This window comes from Schistocerca serialis, chromosome 9 (assembly GCF_023864345.2).
Source record: "Schistocerca serialis cubense isolate TAMUIC-IGC-003099 chromosome 9, iqSchSeri2.2, whole genome shotgun sequence".
Taxonomy (NCBI): Eukaryota; Metazoa; Arthropoda; class Insecta; order Orthoptera; family Acrididae; genus Schistocerca; species Schistocerca serialis.
Window position 1 is genome coordinate 299033858 of NC_064646.1, and position 17539 is coordinate 299051396.

Genomic DNA, 17539 nt, shown 5'->3' on the forward strand with positions numbered 1-17539 from the left:
TTTAATGTAGGCTTATTTAAATAAATGGCGAGTTCATAGGTCATGCCCTGGTAGTTATCTGCCCAGCAACATCAGTCCTACTTTACATACCTTTGTCAAGCAGATGTAAAGGTTACCTGAGTGGAGCAGCTTTGTTGTGCACTTCAGTCGGGCAGTAATGGAGAATTCTACTCACAGACAGTTCAGTTATTCTGTCTCGGCTCCAGGGAAAGTGATTCTCTTTGGAGAACACTCAGTTGTATATGGGAAACCAGCTGTGGCAGCCACATTAGGTGTACGGACAAGAGCCTATGTGCAAGAAATTTCTGAGTCGAAAGGCACTGTCAGACTGGAATTGCCACAGTTGGACGTCAATGTGACTTTTTATGGCCTGTTTGAAAAGATTGAGAGTATGGCTAGCCATCCGAACAGCATACTTCAAATTCCACCGTATGAATTTTCCTGGCGATGTCCTGAAGGTGTTAATTTGAATCTCCTGAAGGAAACCATATCTTCACTTACTTCAGAATATAACTTGGTGCATTCAAATGAAGAGCAAGAGTACTCTGTAACAGCATTCCTAATGCTGTTTGTTGGGATGCTTCTGGGAGTAGACTTGGAAGGTCAGTTGACACGGTTCGGCGGCCTCCTCATCCGTGTGGAGTCTGATGTGCCGATGCGTGCAGGGCTTGGTAGTTCTGCAGCCTATGGTGTTTCTCTTTCTGGAGCATTGGTGGAGTTCTTGCGAAACAGGTATTTTGCTATTGCAGCTTATTGTCTTTGCTTTCACATATTATTGTACACATTCAAATTTTAGATTTTAATCTGCAACTGGATTTGTATATTGACAGTCTAGTTTGTTGCACAGAAAAGATATTTTTTATTCTTTATTTACAGAAAGTTAAAGTAAATGTTTTGCATGTGCAACTCTGTAAAATTTTTACAGATTTAACCATATTTTGAGTGTTAATAGTTGTTTTTTACTGCTCTGCTGTAAGAGGAAAGTTTCTCTTAGCACTGATAAATGTATAATTTTTTCCGTAGCTTGTGTACTGAGTGGAAGTGATTCAGTCAGAGTTTACTTTTGCATTTCTCAAGCAGTGAGAGTAATGAAGATACTTAATAGTTTGAAACTTTGTGCTGGACTGACACACAGACATACTCTCTTGCCATTTTAATTTGCAGCAGCATAGAGTATTCTCTCCCTACCTCCTTCCCCCCCTCCCTCCCGTGTGTGTGTGTGTGTGTGTGTGTGTGTGTGTGTGTGTGTGTGTGTGTGAGAGAGAGAGCGCACACGTGTTTTATGTGTTTTCTTTTAGATTGTATAATTTAAATGATGACATTTAAGAACCAGCAATTTTGCTGTAAAAACTTGATACTTGCATTGTATATCGTGTTTGATAAACATCTAGAAACCTGATATTTCACTCTGTCAGCATTGTTATTAGTCACTAGTACCCTAGACTCATTAATAATAAAATGATAGATCAAACTCTTTAACTAATAAATGAACCAAATATTACTCTGTCGATGTAAATTAAACAAGAGGATCCAATCAAATTAGTTGCACACATATTTGGAGAAAACTGTTAAACAATACATGTGTGTGATAGGAATGATCAAAGCTTAGAGTTATGAGAGAAATTACAAGATGGAAAAAAATTCTCTGATGCAGAAACACAGTTGTAACACAGAATCAAAAGGAAAACTACAGAGACTGGAGAAATGAAAATGTGGCCAACTTACATTAAGATAAGACTGATAGCCCATGTATATGGTGAGGAGACATTTCCCATCTTTGGAATTCTGAAACACCTGTTTCTTAAAAGTACACAAAGGAGCTGGACATGAAATGGTTATTCCATTGAGGGGTATCGGCAGTGCAAGCAGTTTTACTGCAGCCACTCATTCTCAGGGAAGGCTTGTTAGCAATTGCACAAATATCACAGAACTAGTAGTCAGATTATGTTTGCAGGTGTGTGGTAGATTTTACAACAGAATCACTCAAATTTCAGAGATACATATATGCCCTTATTCATGACTTTTGCATTTTGCATCTAATTACTTATATTTATAGTTTATTTCTAATCACCAATCTAATCAAAATACTTTTGGTTATTGCAGTGTTAATTATGAATCTCTTCTCTGCATTTGCAGATGGGGTCGTTGAGCACCGGTGAAATAGACATGCCTATAATACATTTTTTTAATGTTTATGGGTTTAGCGTGGTAGGGTTGCCGATTCCAATGATGCACGCTACACCACATGTAATAAACACTATTTTTATTTCTCGTAAGCACACATATACAGTTGTTTACATTCTGAATTCTCGGTACACGTCCGTACACTTTCACGCGCGACCACAGACTGGGGCAAAGAGCTTGCCAAAAACAAAGATATTACCCGCGACTTGGTCGATAGTCGCCACATTAGCCCCCCCCCTAGAGTGTGGAGCACAAACATAAATATTGGGGCATACATGTAAAGGGAACACCCAGGGGGGAGGGAGAGGGTGTTTAATCAGAAACCATACCTTACATTACATTACATTAGTAATTGAAGTCTTCGAGCCAGCGAGGGGGGCGGATGGTCCTGCCTGACCGGGTGAATCCTCGTACAGCAGTTGAGGGATCTGGGGAGGGGATGGTGGGTTGTGAGGGGCCAGGATAGCGGATCTGAATGCCTGTGGCGGTACGTAGGACTTTGACCGTTGATGGGTCAGTACCAACAGGCAAGGGGACAGACTGGAGGAGATGAATGTGAGTTAAGTTGTCACTGGGGAAGCTGGCTTGTTCGTAGAAGATGTACACATTACCCGGCTGCATAACAAAAAACACATTAGAGCTGCAAATAAGATCTGTGTTGACATTCACTACCACTTCCTTATACGGGTTGACAGAATCTCCACACGAGTCGTCATCGGTGACATCACACGCTCTGAGGCTGGTCCCTGATACATCACTGAATCCTAACAGGGGAGAGGCGAGGGGCTGCCTGTAGGAGGGTAAGTCATCACACGCATCACTCTGCATAGGAATGTCACACGCACCTGTAGCACTGTCACACGACTGGGAGTGGGGAACGTCACACGTGTGGGAATGGGCGTCGCTCATCCATGGACTGTCGGTAGATGCCTCATGCGAGGTGGGTGCAGCAGGGGATGGGGTCTGACTGGGTGGGGTATCGGGCAGTTCTCCCAGAGTCCATGCAGGTTTGAGGCGGCAGACGGATACCGTTTGAGGCGTGCTGTTAATGAGCACTTCGAACGTGTTGGTACGCCGTGATATGACTCTGTGCGGGCCCGTATATGGAGGTCTGAGTGCCGGTCGGATGGTGTCATCACGCACCATGACATGAGTGCACGACGCCAAGTCCTTATGCAGAAATACGGGAGGGGGCGTGTGTGGTCGAGGAGGCGGCACGCGGATGTTAGCAATTAGCTCCTTGACCTGCCCGACGAATGTCGAGTCGCAGATTTGATCTGGAGGAAGTGAAGGCTCGACTAACTCTGCTGGGAGTGTGAGGGGTTCTCCATACAGTACCTCTGCCAGGGATGCGCCAAGGTCTTCTTTGTACGCGGCCCGAACGCCTAACATTACCCATGGTAAGGCATCAGCCCACTCACCTCCGTGGCACATCAGGGAAGCTTTAAGCGTTCGGTGCCAGCGTTCCACAAGCCCATTGCTCTGGGGGTGGTATGCTGTAGTCCTAAATCGTTTCACCCCACACAGTTCACAAAGCTGTCGGAAGAGGGCAGACTCGAACTGGCGGCCCTGGTCGGTGGTGACAGAGACTGGGCAGCCGAAGCGCGAGATCCACATTAACAGCAGGGCTCGGGCCACTGCATCGGCTGTGATAGTAGTGAGAGGAATTACCTCTACCCAGCGGGTAAACCTGTCAATTGCGGACAGTATGTAACGGAAGGGGCCTGAGGGGGGTAAGGGCCCGACGATATCGATGTGTATGTGCTGGAATCTTCTTTTTGCCACATCGAACGTACCCATGGGGGGCTGTGCATGACGTCCTACTTTTGCGCGCTGACAAGCCACACATGCTTGTGCCCAACTGCGACACTGTTTTATCACCCCGGGCCAAACAAAACGTTCAGATACCAGACGTGCGGAGGCGCGAATGCCAGGGTGTGCCAAGTCGTGGATACTATTAAATATGTCCCGGCGGAGAGGTGCAGGAATCACCGGGCGTATGCGTCCTGTTGAAATGTCGCACCAGATGGGTGATGAAAACCCAGGAAGTGTCCGTAACTCTAGTTTGAGTCCTGTTTTGATATCGGAACGCAATGCTGCAAGTTCAGTATCCTCTGTCTGCAATTTAGGGAGCTCACTGAGGTCCAGTTGTGAAGATAAAACCGACACCCGAGACAGAAAATCAGCGACGACATTGTCTGCGCCTCTGACGTAACGTATGTCATTCATAAACTGACATATAAGGTCCATATGCCTAAAACGTCTCGGGGATGAGTCCTTACCTGGGTTACGGAAAGCGTAAACCAATGGCTCGTGGTCGGTAAATACCACGAGATGGCGACCTTCGATATCGTCTTGGAAATATTTGATAGCAGCGTAAATAGCAAACAGTTCCCGGTCGAAGGTCGACCATTTACGTTGGGAAGCGGTCAGTTTGTGGGAGAAAAATCTGAGCGGCTGTACAACAGAACCCACGGATTGCTGAAGTACTGCCCCCACTGCTGTATCACTTGCGTCTGTAGTAAGCGAGATGGGAGCATCAGGAATGGGGTGAGCAAGCGTAACAGCTGTCTGCAAGGCTGACTTTAGATTATCAAATGCGCGACGCATATCTGGAGTCCACGTGGCCGCCCGAGACCCTGATGTGTTTTTTCCTGCGAGGGCATCCGTCAGTGGGGCTTGTATGTCGGCGGCGCGGGGAATATGTTTACGGTAGTAATTTACCGTTCCAAGGAAGCGGCGGAGGCCCTGAAAATCTTTGGGCAAAGGCACCGTACTAATGGCCTCCACCCGTTCAGTTAGGGGGCGGATGCCGTCGCCAGAAACTCTGTGGCCCAGAAAAGTGACACTGGTGCGGCGGAGTTGTGACTTAGTATTGTTCACTGCGATACCGTTTGCTTTTAATAGTTGGAACACTGTATTTAAATGTTGTTCATGTTCCTCGAGGGAGGAAGAAAAAATTAACAAGTCGTCCAGGTACGCATATGCAAAGTCCAGTTTTCCAACCAGCGAGTCGATGAACCGTTGCCACGTCTGTGCAGCATTTTTAAGGCCGAATGGCATAAACAAATACTCGAACAACCCGAACGGGGTGATGATAGCGGTCTTTTCAATGTCCTCAGGTGCCATTGGCAGTTGGTGGTACGCCTTATGACAATCGACTACACTGAAAATTTGTGCCCCATGCAGCTGGGAAGCAAAGTCTTGAATATTTGGGACGGGATAATTATCTAAAATTGTTCTGGCGTTAAGCGCCCGATAGTCACCGCAGAGGCGGAAAGTGTCATCTTTCTTGGGCACCAAATGAATGGGTGACGACCAACAACTAGAAGAAGGGCGGATAGTCTTATTATCTAAAAGTTCCTGAACAATAGCTTTAGCGTGTTTAAGTTTTTACGGATTTAAACGCCTAGCCTTTGCACGTACCGGTGGGCCTTCTGTGGTATTTATTCTGTGGACAGTACCGTTATTGATCGCGAACACCGATGGGGATGCTGGACCAGCACCCGTTGCACTGTGACTAACCTGTAATGCACACGTGTGTGTGTCCAAGGCCGGCAGTTCAGCAGCAGTGGCGGTGATCCACTGGTAGTCCTTGTCGAAGAGCTCGGTGGGGTACCTGGTAGCGTCGCGGGTACAGCTTCCGTCCGGCAGTAGAAATGTCACGCGGCGTCGGCTGCAGGTGAGAGGAAGTGGTGCGGGGGTTGGGGGCGTGGCCGTGTGCGACAGCTGGGCGGTCTGCTTACGCGCGTCCGTGAGTTTGGCTTGCACGGCGGCGATGCATAAGCGGAGGGCCCCATTGCTGTCCCGAAGTTCGTCGTTGTGTGATCTAAGAGAAAGCACTGCAACAGCAGTTTCCGCTAGCTCACACAGCAGAATGGCGCTTTCGGATGAGAGGGGTAAGATATCTGAACCGGTGGTACGGTCTCCCGAGTTAAAGGTTAGTGTACCTCGTTGTAGGTCGGGTGACAGTGCATGGGCTAAGAGAAAATCTACCCCAAGCACGGGTTCATCCACATCCGCGATAACGAAAGTCCACTGTAAGGGCGTATTAATGTCCTGCAGTTTAAGGCTTAAATTCGTTATTCCATGAGAGCGGATCAGGGAATTATTGGCGGCTCGAAGCGGGGGGCAAGGCTGAAGCTCGAATTTAATACCTGCGGACAAAGGTATCACACTAACCTCGGCCCCCGTGTCGACTAGAAATGAAAGGCAAGACACTGCATCTTTCACGTACAAGCGTCCTGGCGCGTGAGGAGAAGAAGTATTTAGTGATAGGCGTCTGTGCGGTGCAACGCGGCCCATAGCACCTGAATTGGGTCGCGTTATTAGTTTGGGAACGCGCATGGAGAACGACATTTCTTAGCCACGTCGCCAAAGCGGGAGTGGAAATAACACCAAGCGGGGCGGCGCGTGGCGTCGCCCGTCGCGCTGGTTGAGGTCGAACCGGCAGTGGAGGGGGACTTGTTTGTAGTTCCCTCCGATGGCGACGCTGCAGTAGTGCTGGTAGGAGAGGAGTTACTGCGGCGGTTGCCAGGCGGCGTTGGCTCCGCGCGCATGCGTGGAGCGAGTCGTGCGCACTCTGTACTGCAGGATGGGAACTGCCGCGCAGGTGTGCCAACCCCTGAGGCCTGAGGGCACCCTGGGGGGGTATGCGGGGGGGGCAGAATGTTGTAAACCTGGTCTGCGATCTTCAGTTTGGCATCTAGTGGGGCCGAAGTTACATGTAGAAGGTGAAGTTGAACTTGCGGGGGAAGTTTCAGCAACCAGATGGTCCAAAGTGTAATGTCCGGCATGTGATGCGTGTCAATCATAGCGCGGAGATGACGCCAGAGTTGCGACGGGGACCTGGATCCCAGCGATTCCTGACTGATGAGGCGGATAGCTTCCTCTGTCGATGTGGATAGTCGCTCGAGGATGGTGCGTCGGGCGAACGCATATTTGTCCGTAGCGGGGGGCGAAGCCACAATGTCGCAGATCAGATCCAGTTCGTCATGGAGGTGACACAGTAAGCATAGGAACTTCGAATTGTCGTCGGCGACGCCGTGTAGCTGCAGGACGTGGTCGACCAAGGCAAACCATGTGCGTGGGTGATCCTTGCGAAGGGGTGGTAGCTTCGGCCAACGGGTGGGAAAGTCTTGACATAAATGTTTATCAGAAACTGTCTCTCCCTGTCCATAGTTCTGCAACGTAATTGTCTCGGGTGCAGTAGCGGTGCACCAGCTTTCGCCACTGTCAGTGGCACGCGGCACGGTAGGCGCGGCTGGCTCGACCTTGGTCGAGAAATCAACGAATCGAGCGGTCGACGGAGTAACGCCGACAGGCGTAGAATGGACCGGCGCGGTAGAATCGACCGTAGTCGACCGATGTGCGGCGAACGACGGAATACAGTTTCCGGGCCCCTCCCCTACAGGTGCATTAAAATAGTTAAAATCACCTAATGTTTGTGGAACACACGCGGCAGGAACGGCGTGTGCCGTCGGAAACACTCGTAAAGCGGACGCTGGTGGTGTAGGGGGGGTTGGTGCAAAATCCGGAGTTCCGGCAGAAATATGAACTCTCCTGTCTTGAGTGTCCGGCTCGATTTGTACAGTCACTGATTCGGGTGGAAAATTCACACTTGCACTTGGGAAACCTGTAAACATAGTCACTGGGGTTTGAGCACATTGCGTCGGCTGTTGAGCACTCGGAACACGTGGCTGTGGAATTGTATAAACACTGTCCTGTTGAGTACAGCTAGTCGATGTGTTTGGAACCTGCGTAGAACTATTGCGGACGCCCGGTGGATAATTGTAAAACCATGCCGAAGCGTCCGTTGGAACACTTAGTTGGCACGTGTTCGGTGTAGCAGGCGGCAAGCGATCCATTGTGTACTGCTCGATGGTATAAGATTTCGTTGTAGCACTCGCGAACAAAATTCGGGGTCACCAGTATGGGTTTAGCGTGGTAGGGTTGCCGATTCCAATGATGCACGCTACACCACATGTAATAAACACTATTTTTATTTCTCGTAAGCACACATATACAGTTGTTTACATTCTGAATTCTCGGTACACGTCCGTACACTTTCACGCGCGACCACAGACTGGGGCAAAGAGCTTGCCAAAAACAAAGATATTACCCGCGACTTGGTCGATAGTTGCCACATGTTCATTTCAGTCAGTTTTGCATTTCAGCCCATATACTTCTTAATATATGGTTCCATTTAAGTACAGTGCAGACAGCAAGATGACTGCTCCTGAAATTAATACTGCTGACAGCAGTTATTTGGGTCACAGTGCCTCACAACATATATTGGATGTAAATCTGTTCCCTTTCTGAGAAATAATGTGTTAGTACTAGTATATATTTCTTGTTTTTCTCACACAGGACCCAACAACTAGGTCGTACCAATGGTAATATATCAAGACATGGCTACTGTCCATCGCAAGCTCCCCGTTCTCTTTCTGAAGAAATGAGTGTGGTGTCACAATGGGCGTTCATCAGTGAGGTAGTCATGCATGGAAAACCATCTGGATTGGATAATAGTGTCTGCACTTATGGCTCTGCTGTCCAGTTTTGCAAAGGAAAGAAGCCAGTATCAATTTTAATGCCCTCTAACTTGAAGGTATGGATTCTGATGACCCTCTTTTAAATCACTGCTTTGTGATGTATATTTTGTTGTGTATTATAATAATAAAAAATATTGGATCCTATATAGATAAGATAGTGAAGGGTTAATTGACAACAGATTACCTTTAAGAGAGATGAGCTGGTATAGAGTGGGACATTGGTAGTGTGTTCTGCTATGGACAGTTTATTTTACCTTTCATCACAATGGCTGCAGGTTTGTTGCTCCTGTTCATCTGAGTAGGTATCTGAACACAGTCATTTTGCCATGTAAGACTGCATAGCCATTGTGGTTGAATTCCTTGTAACTACTGTAGATTTAAATTTCCTTCACTGAGAAAGACCAAAAAATCAAACATTTAGCAATTAACCCCTCATAACTTGATCTAAATTATGAAAGGTGATCTGTTCAGTCAGCCATTGCAGTATAGTCTAGTAATGATAGGCTAAAATAGTGACATTAATGAGTAACGTAAGTTTCATGCAGTATCATATGCTTTCCAAAATTTTACAAAACCTTAAGGTCTGTGTACAAATGATTGATTATGAGTAACTTTGTTTCTCATTCAAGAGTGATATATGGGGAGGCATATGGTAGTTGCAGTTCAGTATATTTGTTAACATTTATGTCAAAATTTAGTTTGCAGAATGTAGTCCCAATGTTCATTGTGAACATTTCTACTGTTGTGTGTCAAGAGTTTATGGTTTGAGAATCATTGTCTTGCTAAAGAGGCAAGTCTGTAATAAGTTGTATTGATACTAAATAAAACTGTAACACTGTCATGTCTGCCTGTTTGAACACGCTAATCTCGAAAAACTACTAGACAAATTTGCATAGAGTTTTTACAGGTAACTTGTGTGAAGCTTGGGGAATCAAATAGGCTTTATTTTATCAAAATTAAATCATGGAAAAAATACCACATTTAAAGTTTTAGGATTCTGCTCAGCTTAGTAGTTCAGATGTTTAGTTTCGTGACATGAAATCAAAGTGTAGTACACCATAGAACTAATAGATGGCACTGTTAGTTTTGTAGTACACCAAAATACCGTAGATGACACTATTAGTTTTTTCTTTACTTCAGTGGCAGAAGGTTTTTCAGAATTTTGATACTGCTTTGCTTCTTTTGGTACAATTTATTTATGCACACTCCAAACAAAGTTTTGCATCACCTCAGTTGTGAGAGTTGTGGAACCTGTACAGGAAATTGGAAGAGAGATCAACATAAACACCATTTCCACCCTTTTCACTGCTCATGAAAACCACTCATTGCATACTTCTAATACCCAGTAGCACGTCCTCTTGCATTGATGCGTGCCTGTATTCGTCGTGGCATACTATCCACAAGTTCATCAAGGCATTGTTGGTCCATATTGTCCCGCTCGTCAATGGCGATTCGGCGTAGATCCCTCAGAGTGGTTAGTCGGTCACATCATCCATAATCAACCCTTTTCAATCTATTCCAGGCCTGTTCGACAGGGCTCATGTCTGGAGAACATGCTGGCCACTGTAGTCAAGTGATGTTGTTATCATGAAGGAAGTCGTTCACAAGATGTGCACGATGGGGGTCCGAATTGTCGTCCATGAAGACAAATGCCTCACCAATATGCTGCTGATATGATTACACTATCGATCGGATGATGGCATTCACGTATTGTACAGCCATTATGGCACCTGCCATGACTACCAGCAGCATATGTCGGCCCCACATAATGTCACCCCAAAACAGCAAGGAATTTCCACCTTGCTGCACTCACTGCCCAGTGAGTGTCTCTAAGACGTTCAGCCTGACCGGGTTACCTCCAAATACGTCTCCGACAAATGTCTGGTTTAATGCATATGGGATGCTCATTGGTGAAGAGAACGTGATGCCAATCCTGAGTGGTCCATTTGACATGTTTTTGGGCCCATATGTACCGCACTGCATGGTGTTGTGGTTGCAAAGATGGACCTCACCATGGACATTGGGAGTGAAGTTGTGCATCATGCAGCCTATTGCGCACAGTTTGAGTTGTAACACAACCTCCTGTGGCCACAGGAAAAACATTATTCAACATGGTGGCGTTGCTGTCAGGGTTCCTTCGAGCTATAATCCATATGTAGCGGTCATCCACTGCAGTAGTAGCCCTTGGGCGGCCTGAGCGAGGCATATCATTGACAGTTCTTGTCTCTCTGTGTCTCCTCCATGTCCGAACAACATCTCTTTGTTTCACTCTGAGACGCATGAACACTTCCCTTGTTGAGAGCCCTCCCTGGCACAAAGTAACAATGCAGACGCGATCGGTCCATGGTATTGACTGTCTAGGTGTGGTTGAACAACAGACAACATGAGCCATGTACCTCCTTCCTGGTGGAATGACTGGAACTGATCGGCTGTCTAATAGGCGCTGCTCATCACGGATGTTTACATTTGGACGGGTTTAGTGACATCTCTGAATAGTGAAAGGGACTGTGTCTGTGATGCAATATCCACAGTCAATGTCTATCTTCAGGAGCTCTGGGAACCGGGGTAATGCAAAACTTTTTTTTGGTATGTGTATTTGACTTCTTGGCTGGGAAAAAAGACTTAATTGACAAAGTGATTCTATAAGGATGCCATTTTTACCAACTGAGGTACAGAACCCTAAAAAGTTACAGTATGCAAAGGCTCTTCTGTATAGCTCATTTTAAACTACAGAGAAAGAATTCCAGAAATTAAAAGCAAATTAAAAAAAGAACATGAGGTTTTGGCGTGCATTCACACAGTATTTAAGACTGGTGTAGCCTTATCACAAACAGCTGAACACTGATTGTTGATAGTCATTGTTTGGGATAACCTTCAATTGGCATCATACCTCTAATTGTTGCATAAAATGTGGGATCTGAATCTGTAACATACACTATCCAAGACATTTTTAAAATGCAGTCATGAATTCTATCAAAACAGCAGAATGATAGAGGACTACAGTGGAGTTTGTATGTACTTCAACAACTGATTGCTTAGCAGAAGCAGTGTCACTTGGAGATCTGCAGAGAATTCCAGTAACAAGTTCAAAAAAAATATAGACTTCTATTATTGCCACTGATAATACACGTTGGTTTTATGCCTATGATCAGAAAGTATCTAGCATTTATTGTTATTTGTAGAACCCTGCTTCAGCTTAAGAAGAAAAAAAGAAAACCTGGGCAGATGACAAGCCACATTGAGGCCATGCTGATGTTGATCATCATGTCTTAGGCGTTTGAGGCAAGACTTGAGAATATATCGAGAGAAGAGCATATTTATACCTGGGCATTCTATATGACAATTTACATCTTCATGTAGTGGTCTTCGTGCAAGATATTTTGACTGAAAACTGTTAATAGCTTTTCCCAGCCATTAGCTCACTACGCATAGCTTCCTGAAATGAAATGTCTTTCTCATCTCGCAGATGAAGGTTTGATACAGTTCAGTTATACTATATCAGAAGAATGCTGAAGATTAGATGGATAGATCATGTAACTAATGAGGAGGTACTGAATAGAATTGGGGGAAGAGAAATTTGTGGCACAACTTGACTAGAAGAAGTGATTGATTGATGGGACATGTTCTTAGGCATCATGGGATCACTAAGTTAGTATTGGAGGGTAAAAATTGTGGAGGGAGACCAAGAGATGAATACACTAAGCAGATTTAGAAGGATATAGGGTGCAGTAGTTACTTGGATGTGAAGCTTACACAGGATAGAATAGCATGGAGAGCTGCATCAAACCAGTCTCTGGACTGAAGACCACCCCCACAACAACAACAACATACTTATGACATCAAAATGAACTAAACGAGTGTTATATTATGTGTTATATCTTGTCTGATTGTCTGTCATCTGTTTCTTTTGACAGCATAATTTGTTAAGCAAGGTGACACTCCTAGAAACTGTACATCTGGAAATTAATTTAATACAGTATCATTGCTGTTTGTTTCCAGTCCTTTTATGTGTTTACAGCTGCACAATATGTGACTAAATTGTAGACTAAAATTGTTTGTTGTGATCCAGTTGTAAATAAACATATTCACTTATTTTCATTCCTTTGTGTAGTGCACTCTATTGGGGTTTGGGGCTAGAAAAGGGCCTCATATTTAATTGTGTTACAAATGCTAGCTAAACTATACCAGTGCATCATCATATCTGAGGTGATCCAGTATAAGTTAAGAAAGCCTGTATAAGTTGACAAGTTATCGATGCTAATTGATAAGTGTAACACACAAAAGCTTAGAATTTAACACAAGATACTGTCACATTTTTGATGAGCAGGATGTGTACTCAGTTTCAAAAAGTGACTTCGAGTAGTGTTTGCCTAATTAAATAAATTGCATTTCCATTTAATTTTGCATACTTATGGTCACTATGCTCTTCTTACTAAGAGAATTAGATATACTACATCAAAGGCAAGCGATGAAATGGGTGAAGCTGTGCAAAGTAGATGTGACAAAACACCTGCATTTTGTAAGGGTGTGTTCATTAGCTTGTAATGTTGATACAACAAGTCTACTAAACTGTTTCAGTTGTATGTTAATCATATACGTACTATGAGCATATTGTTGCAGCTTAGTTTTGAAGTTTATCATCTTACATTTTTAGGTTCTTCTCATTGATACTGGTGTACCAAGAAATACTTTGCAACTTGTTGCTAGTGTTGCTGAAAAGCACAAGCGCCTAAACAGTGTTATCTCTTCAATTCTTGATGCTATGGGATCTGTTGCTGTTGAAGTTGTAGCAGTACTGAATGACATGTGCGCTGCTGGAGATATAGTTTCTACTAGCATGTCATTATTGGAGGTAAGTATTTTTCCTTACATATGCAGGTAAAGAGCAGTTTGCAAGAATTTCAAGAAATATTTTTCTGTTATTTTGTAGAATATAAAGACAAGTTTTGTGCAATATAGCATTACTGACTTCTCCAGCAGAAGCACCTATAGCAAGTTCAACTTTAACCAGGTTGTTGCACATCATAGTAATTGTAAGCTTGTTGTACATTTACACTGAAGAAGTTAGCAACCAATGTACTTTCACATTTCATTGACAAATTTGTATGTCAGTGTTAGCATCTAAAATAACCTTTACACTGTGATTTGGTGTGACTGCTGTATTTACCTTGCATATATATTTCTCTACTTATGGCCATTTGGCCTGGGTCTTTTTGAATTAATTTTTGGAACTGCATTTTGGTCTGTCATGCAGTCGATATAATTTTTATGTAGAGCAAAATGTGTTACAGTCTCTGACATAAGACGTGTCAGCTCATCGAATTTAGCAAGAGTAAAAACCCTCACCACAAATGAACCACTGTTAAGAGCCTGAAAAAACTGTGATGGTTAAGACTCAGGCTTCTCTTTACAGACTGAAATTGCCAAGTAGTTATGTGGGTTTAGATTATGCATGATTTCCTTAACTCAGTGCAGACAGTCGTCAGGAGAGACCCTTAAATGTACCATGGCTGGTGCTTCACACATCCTTTTCTAAGAGACTGTCCTGTTGACAAGCCATAAAACTCAATATGTTGTTCTTTCCTGTAGGAGTAAGGGGACATCATGATGCACTGTAGAATTCTGAAGTGTAACGTGTTCTCTGTAGATGCTTTAAAACGATTTGACTTGCTCAGTCTTAAATACTGCACATTTCAAAAAGATTCATCTGACTTCACAGAATTTTAATTTACATATGAGTGAAGAAAGGAACTTGCAGTAAATTTTAGTTTATGCGTAGGTCTATATGGAGTTTTTATTCTTACAAGAATTGTCCAATTTTACAAGAGTATATCTTTTATGTCCATGCCATACAGCCTTGGGTATAGTTTACAGTTACATTGTGAGATTTGTATGGGTTTTCCTACTGAGGAGACAGGTGGCACACTGGATAAGCCAAATATTGGAGAGTGGTTTTGTGTGTTCTCTGAGAAACAATGTTCATGAAAAAAGACAGAGAGAGAGAGAGAGAGTTTGAGTTTGATAGTCTTGGTTATGTGACTGTTCACTATTAGTTTGTAACCCAGAGAATAATTAACAGTTCTATGTGCAAGTTGGAAACATTTTTCCTACAAATTTTGGCAAGTCTGTCCTGATCAACTGGAAGAATGATGATACCTTTTGCTGCCATATCTGTGACTTTTATGATGGAACATTTCTGAGGGCTGTTTTGCCTGCAGTGATGTAGCGATGTGTAATTGTGTTGATTTTAGGTCTGCAAGGAGGATCAACATTTTAATGACAATTAGCAGTAACAGAGTTACACAAGGAGAAATTTTAAACAATGCAACGGAAGGAAAAATAACCGACAAAGAAGGGGAGAAACTCTAGAAATGGCATTATTAAGTGAAATTGAAAAAGTGATGCTTGAATCCATTAAATCTCTAAATAAGTTAATTTTGGGAACAGTTCCAGCTGACAGAAGGAATTGGAAATGATTGAGAGAATTTCCTTATTTTACTTTCGAGTCAGTAGCTGGTGAACTTAAAGGTAAGACATCATTTATTGTAGCATCATTTTCAGAAGTGGAGTTGGGAGCAATCTGCAACATACAAAGGTCATCAGAAGTCTGTTCCACAGAGCTCCACGATTTGCAACAATCAGGGAGACCATCCACAGCTGTCACATCTGACATTTTGTGGTGAGATGATGTAGTCATTTGCGAGGACAGATGCATTACGACTTGGTAGTGGGCACAGCATCTGTCAATCAGCAAAGCAAGTGTGACTGGAATTATCCGCCCTCTTGGATATTCAAAAGAGTGTGCAGGATGGGTCCCACGGTGTCTAATGGTGGATCACAAATCATACAGAAAAAAACATTTGTCTTGATATGCTGCAACATTTTGAAGCTTTAGGGGAAGGCCTTCTTGGCCTGGATTGTACAGATGATGAAACCAGGGTTCACCATTTTGAGCCTGAAACAAAATTACAGTCGATGGAATGGCACCATTCCAACTCCCCACAGAAGAAAAAATTCAAAGCAACTGCTTCTGCCGGTAAGGTGTGATTCTCACGGATGTGATGTCAAGAGGCAGTACCATTAATTATGTGCAACATATTGACAAAACTCGAGACGCCCTTCCGGTGACTTCAGCACCACTGCAACCCAGGAGATGTTTTGCTGCAACACGATAGTGCTTAACCCCACACAAATTGAGGATTGCTGAACACATCGCAAAACAGGGTTGGACAGTGTTACCCCATCCATCCTGCAGCCCTGACCTGGCCCCTCAGACTTCCACTTCTTTGGGCTATTAAAGGATGCCATTTATATTTTGAGGATGATGATGAGGAGGTGATTCACACAGTGAAGCACTGGCTCTGCCACCAGGATGAGGATTGGTACTGACAGGGCATACATGCCCTTTTTTCACACTGGAGGAAGGCCATAGAGCGGGATGGATATTATGTAGAAAAATGGGGTGTGTACATAAAACACCATTCTTTTGTGTGTGTATTCTCATTACGTTCAGTGAAAAATAATTGAAGAAAAGAAATGGGGTGCATTAATGTCTAGGCAACCCTCGTATTTTGTATAGATAACAGGACAAAAAATGAAATGACTATCGAAATTTGTTATTATTTATCCAACATTGACAAACTTGTGGTGAAAATTGATGATGACATAGAATGTGAAGAGAATGCTAATGATTATGAAGAGAGCATGCAGTCTCTCAAAAAAAGACAGAAGAAATTCCAATTTAGAAACAGGTGATAAAAGCAAAACAATTCTTACTTCATTCACTAGATCAATGTAAATTGTCTCTGTCATTTTGTGATGTTGAGTGTTCTCTTACATCATTTATCAGTAGTGACAGATATCCATGTAAAAAGTGGATCATTGATTTTGAGGAAACAGCATTTTTAATGGGCTGGAGTCAACTGCAAATGCTTGTTTTAGCAAAAAAATCACTTGATGATATGGCTAATCCTTTTATTCAAGGTGAGAAAGGCTTTACATTGTGGGCTGCATGAAGAAAGCTTTGCAAGAACAAGTCGGCATGAAAAATGGCGTGGAGATCCACAACTGCTGTTTCAGTGATAGGAAAAATGGGAAGTCTTTCTTTAAAAATATTTTGTCATAATGAAAGAAATTGCCAGCCATGCTGATATTGATAATGACTTGCTATTGCAGTATGTGATTGACAGGATAGAAGATAATTGAGGTACGAAACTTCTAGATTCAGGCACAAAATTTCTACTTTGTAGTGCTAGAAGTGTGGGAGAGCTTAAGGAAAAAATTAAGCATTGCAAAAGAATTGTGAAATCATTGCCAAATAGAAATAACCAAAGTTACAGCAATGAAAATTTTGGAAATTCCAGTAAGAAAGATGCTAAAGACTGGTAACAGAAACACTAAAAGCTCAGCTTGTGATCCAAACAGAAAGTATTTCATTTGTGGTGCCAGTGCCCACAGGTCAACTGATTGCAACCACAAGAGCAAGGGAAAGAGATGCTTCAATTGCAACAAGTTTGGTCAATCTCATCTGAATGCATGAAGGAGAAGAGTGATCAACAATTTACAGTATTTAACAATCATTTTCTGAGCATTGCTGGTGAATTAAATAAAAATTTAGTTTCTACAGGGAATCGTATAACTCTCTTGGCAAATGCCTTTCCGAGATTGATGTCCGAAATACTCCTCTGTGATACAGACAAGGGGGAGATTGAGTCAATAATTAAATCACTGAAGACTAAGGATTCTCATGGTTATGATAGAGTGCCTATCAGAATATTAATGTACTGTGCTGCACATGTTAGCCC

At 43.5% G+C, this 17539-nt stretch overlaps 1 protein-coding gene across 1 annotated transcript in view; it reads left to right on the forward strand.

Annotated features, from left to right (window-relative positions):
• Positions 1 to 145: 145 nt before the first annotated feature.
• The window catches only part of LOC126418606 (mevalonate kinase), a 37622-nt gene continuing 20228 nt past the window's right edge, over positions 146 to 17539 (forward strand). The window contains exons 1-3 of the mRNA XM_050085439.1: positions 146 to 732; positions 8554 to 8791; positions 13390 to 13587. Of these exons, the coding sequence (XP_049941396.1) occupies positions 158 to 732; positions 8554 to 8791; positions 13390 to 13587 (1011 nt within the window). The 5' untranslated portion in view covers positions 146 to 157. The remainder of the gene's footprint in view (positions 733 to 8553; positions 8792 to 13389; positions 13588 to 17539) is intronic.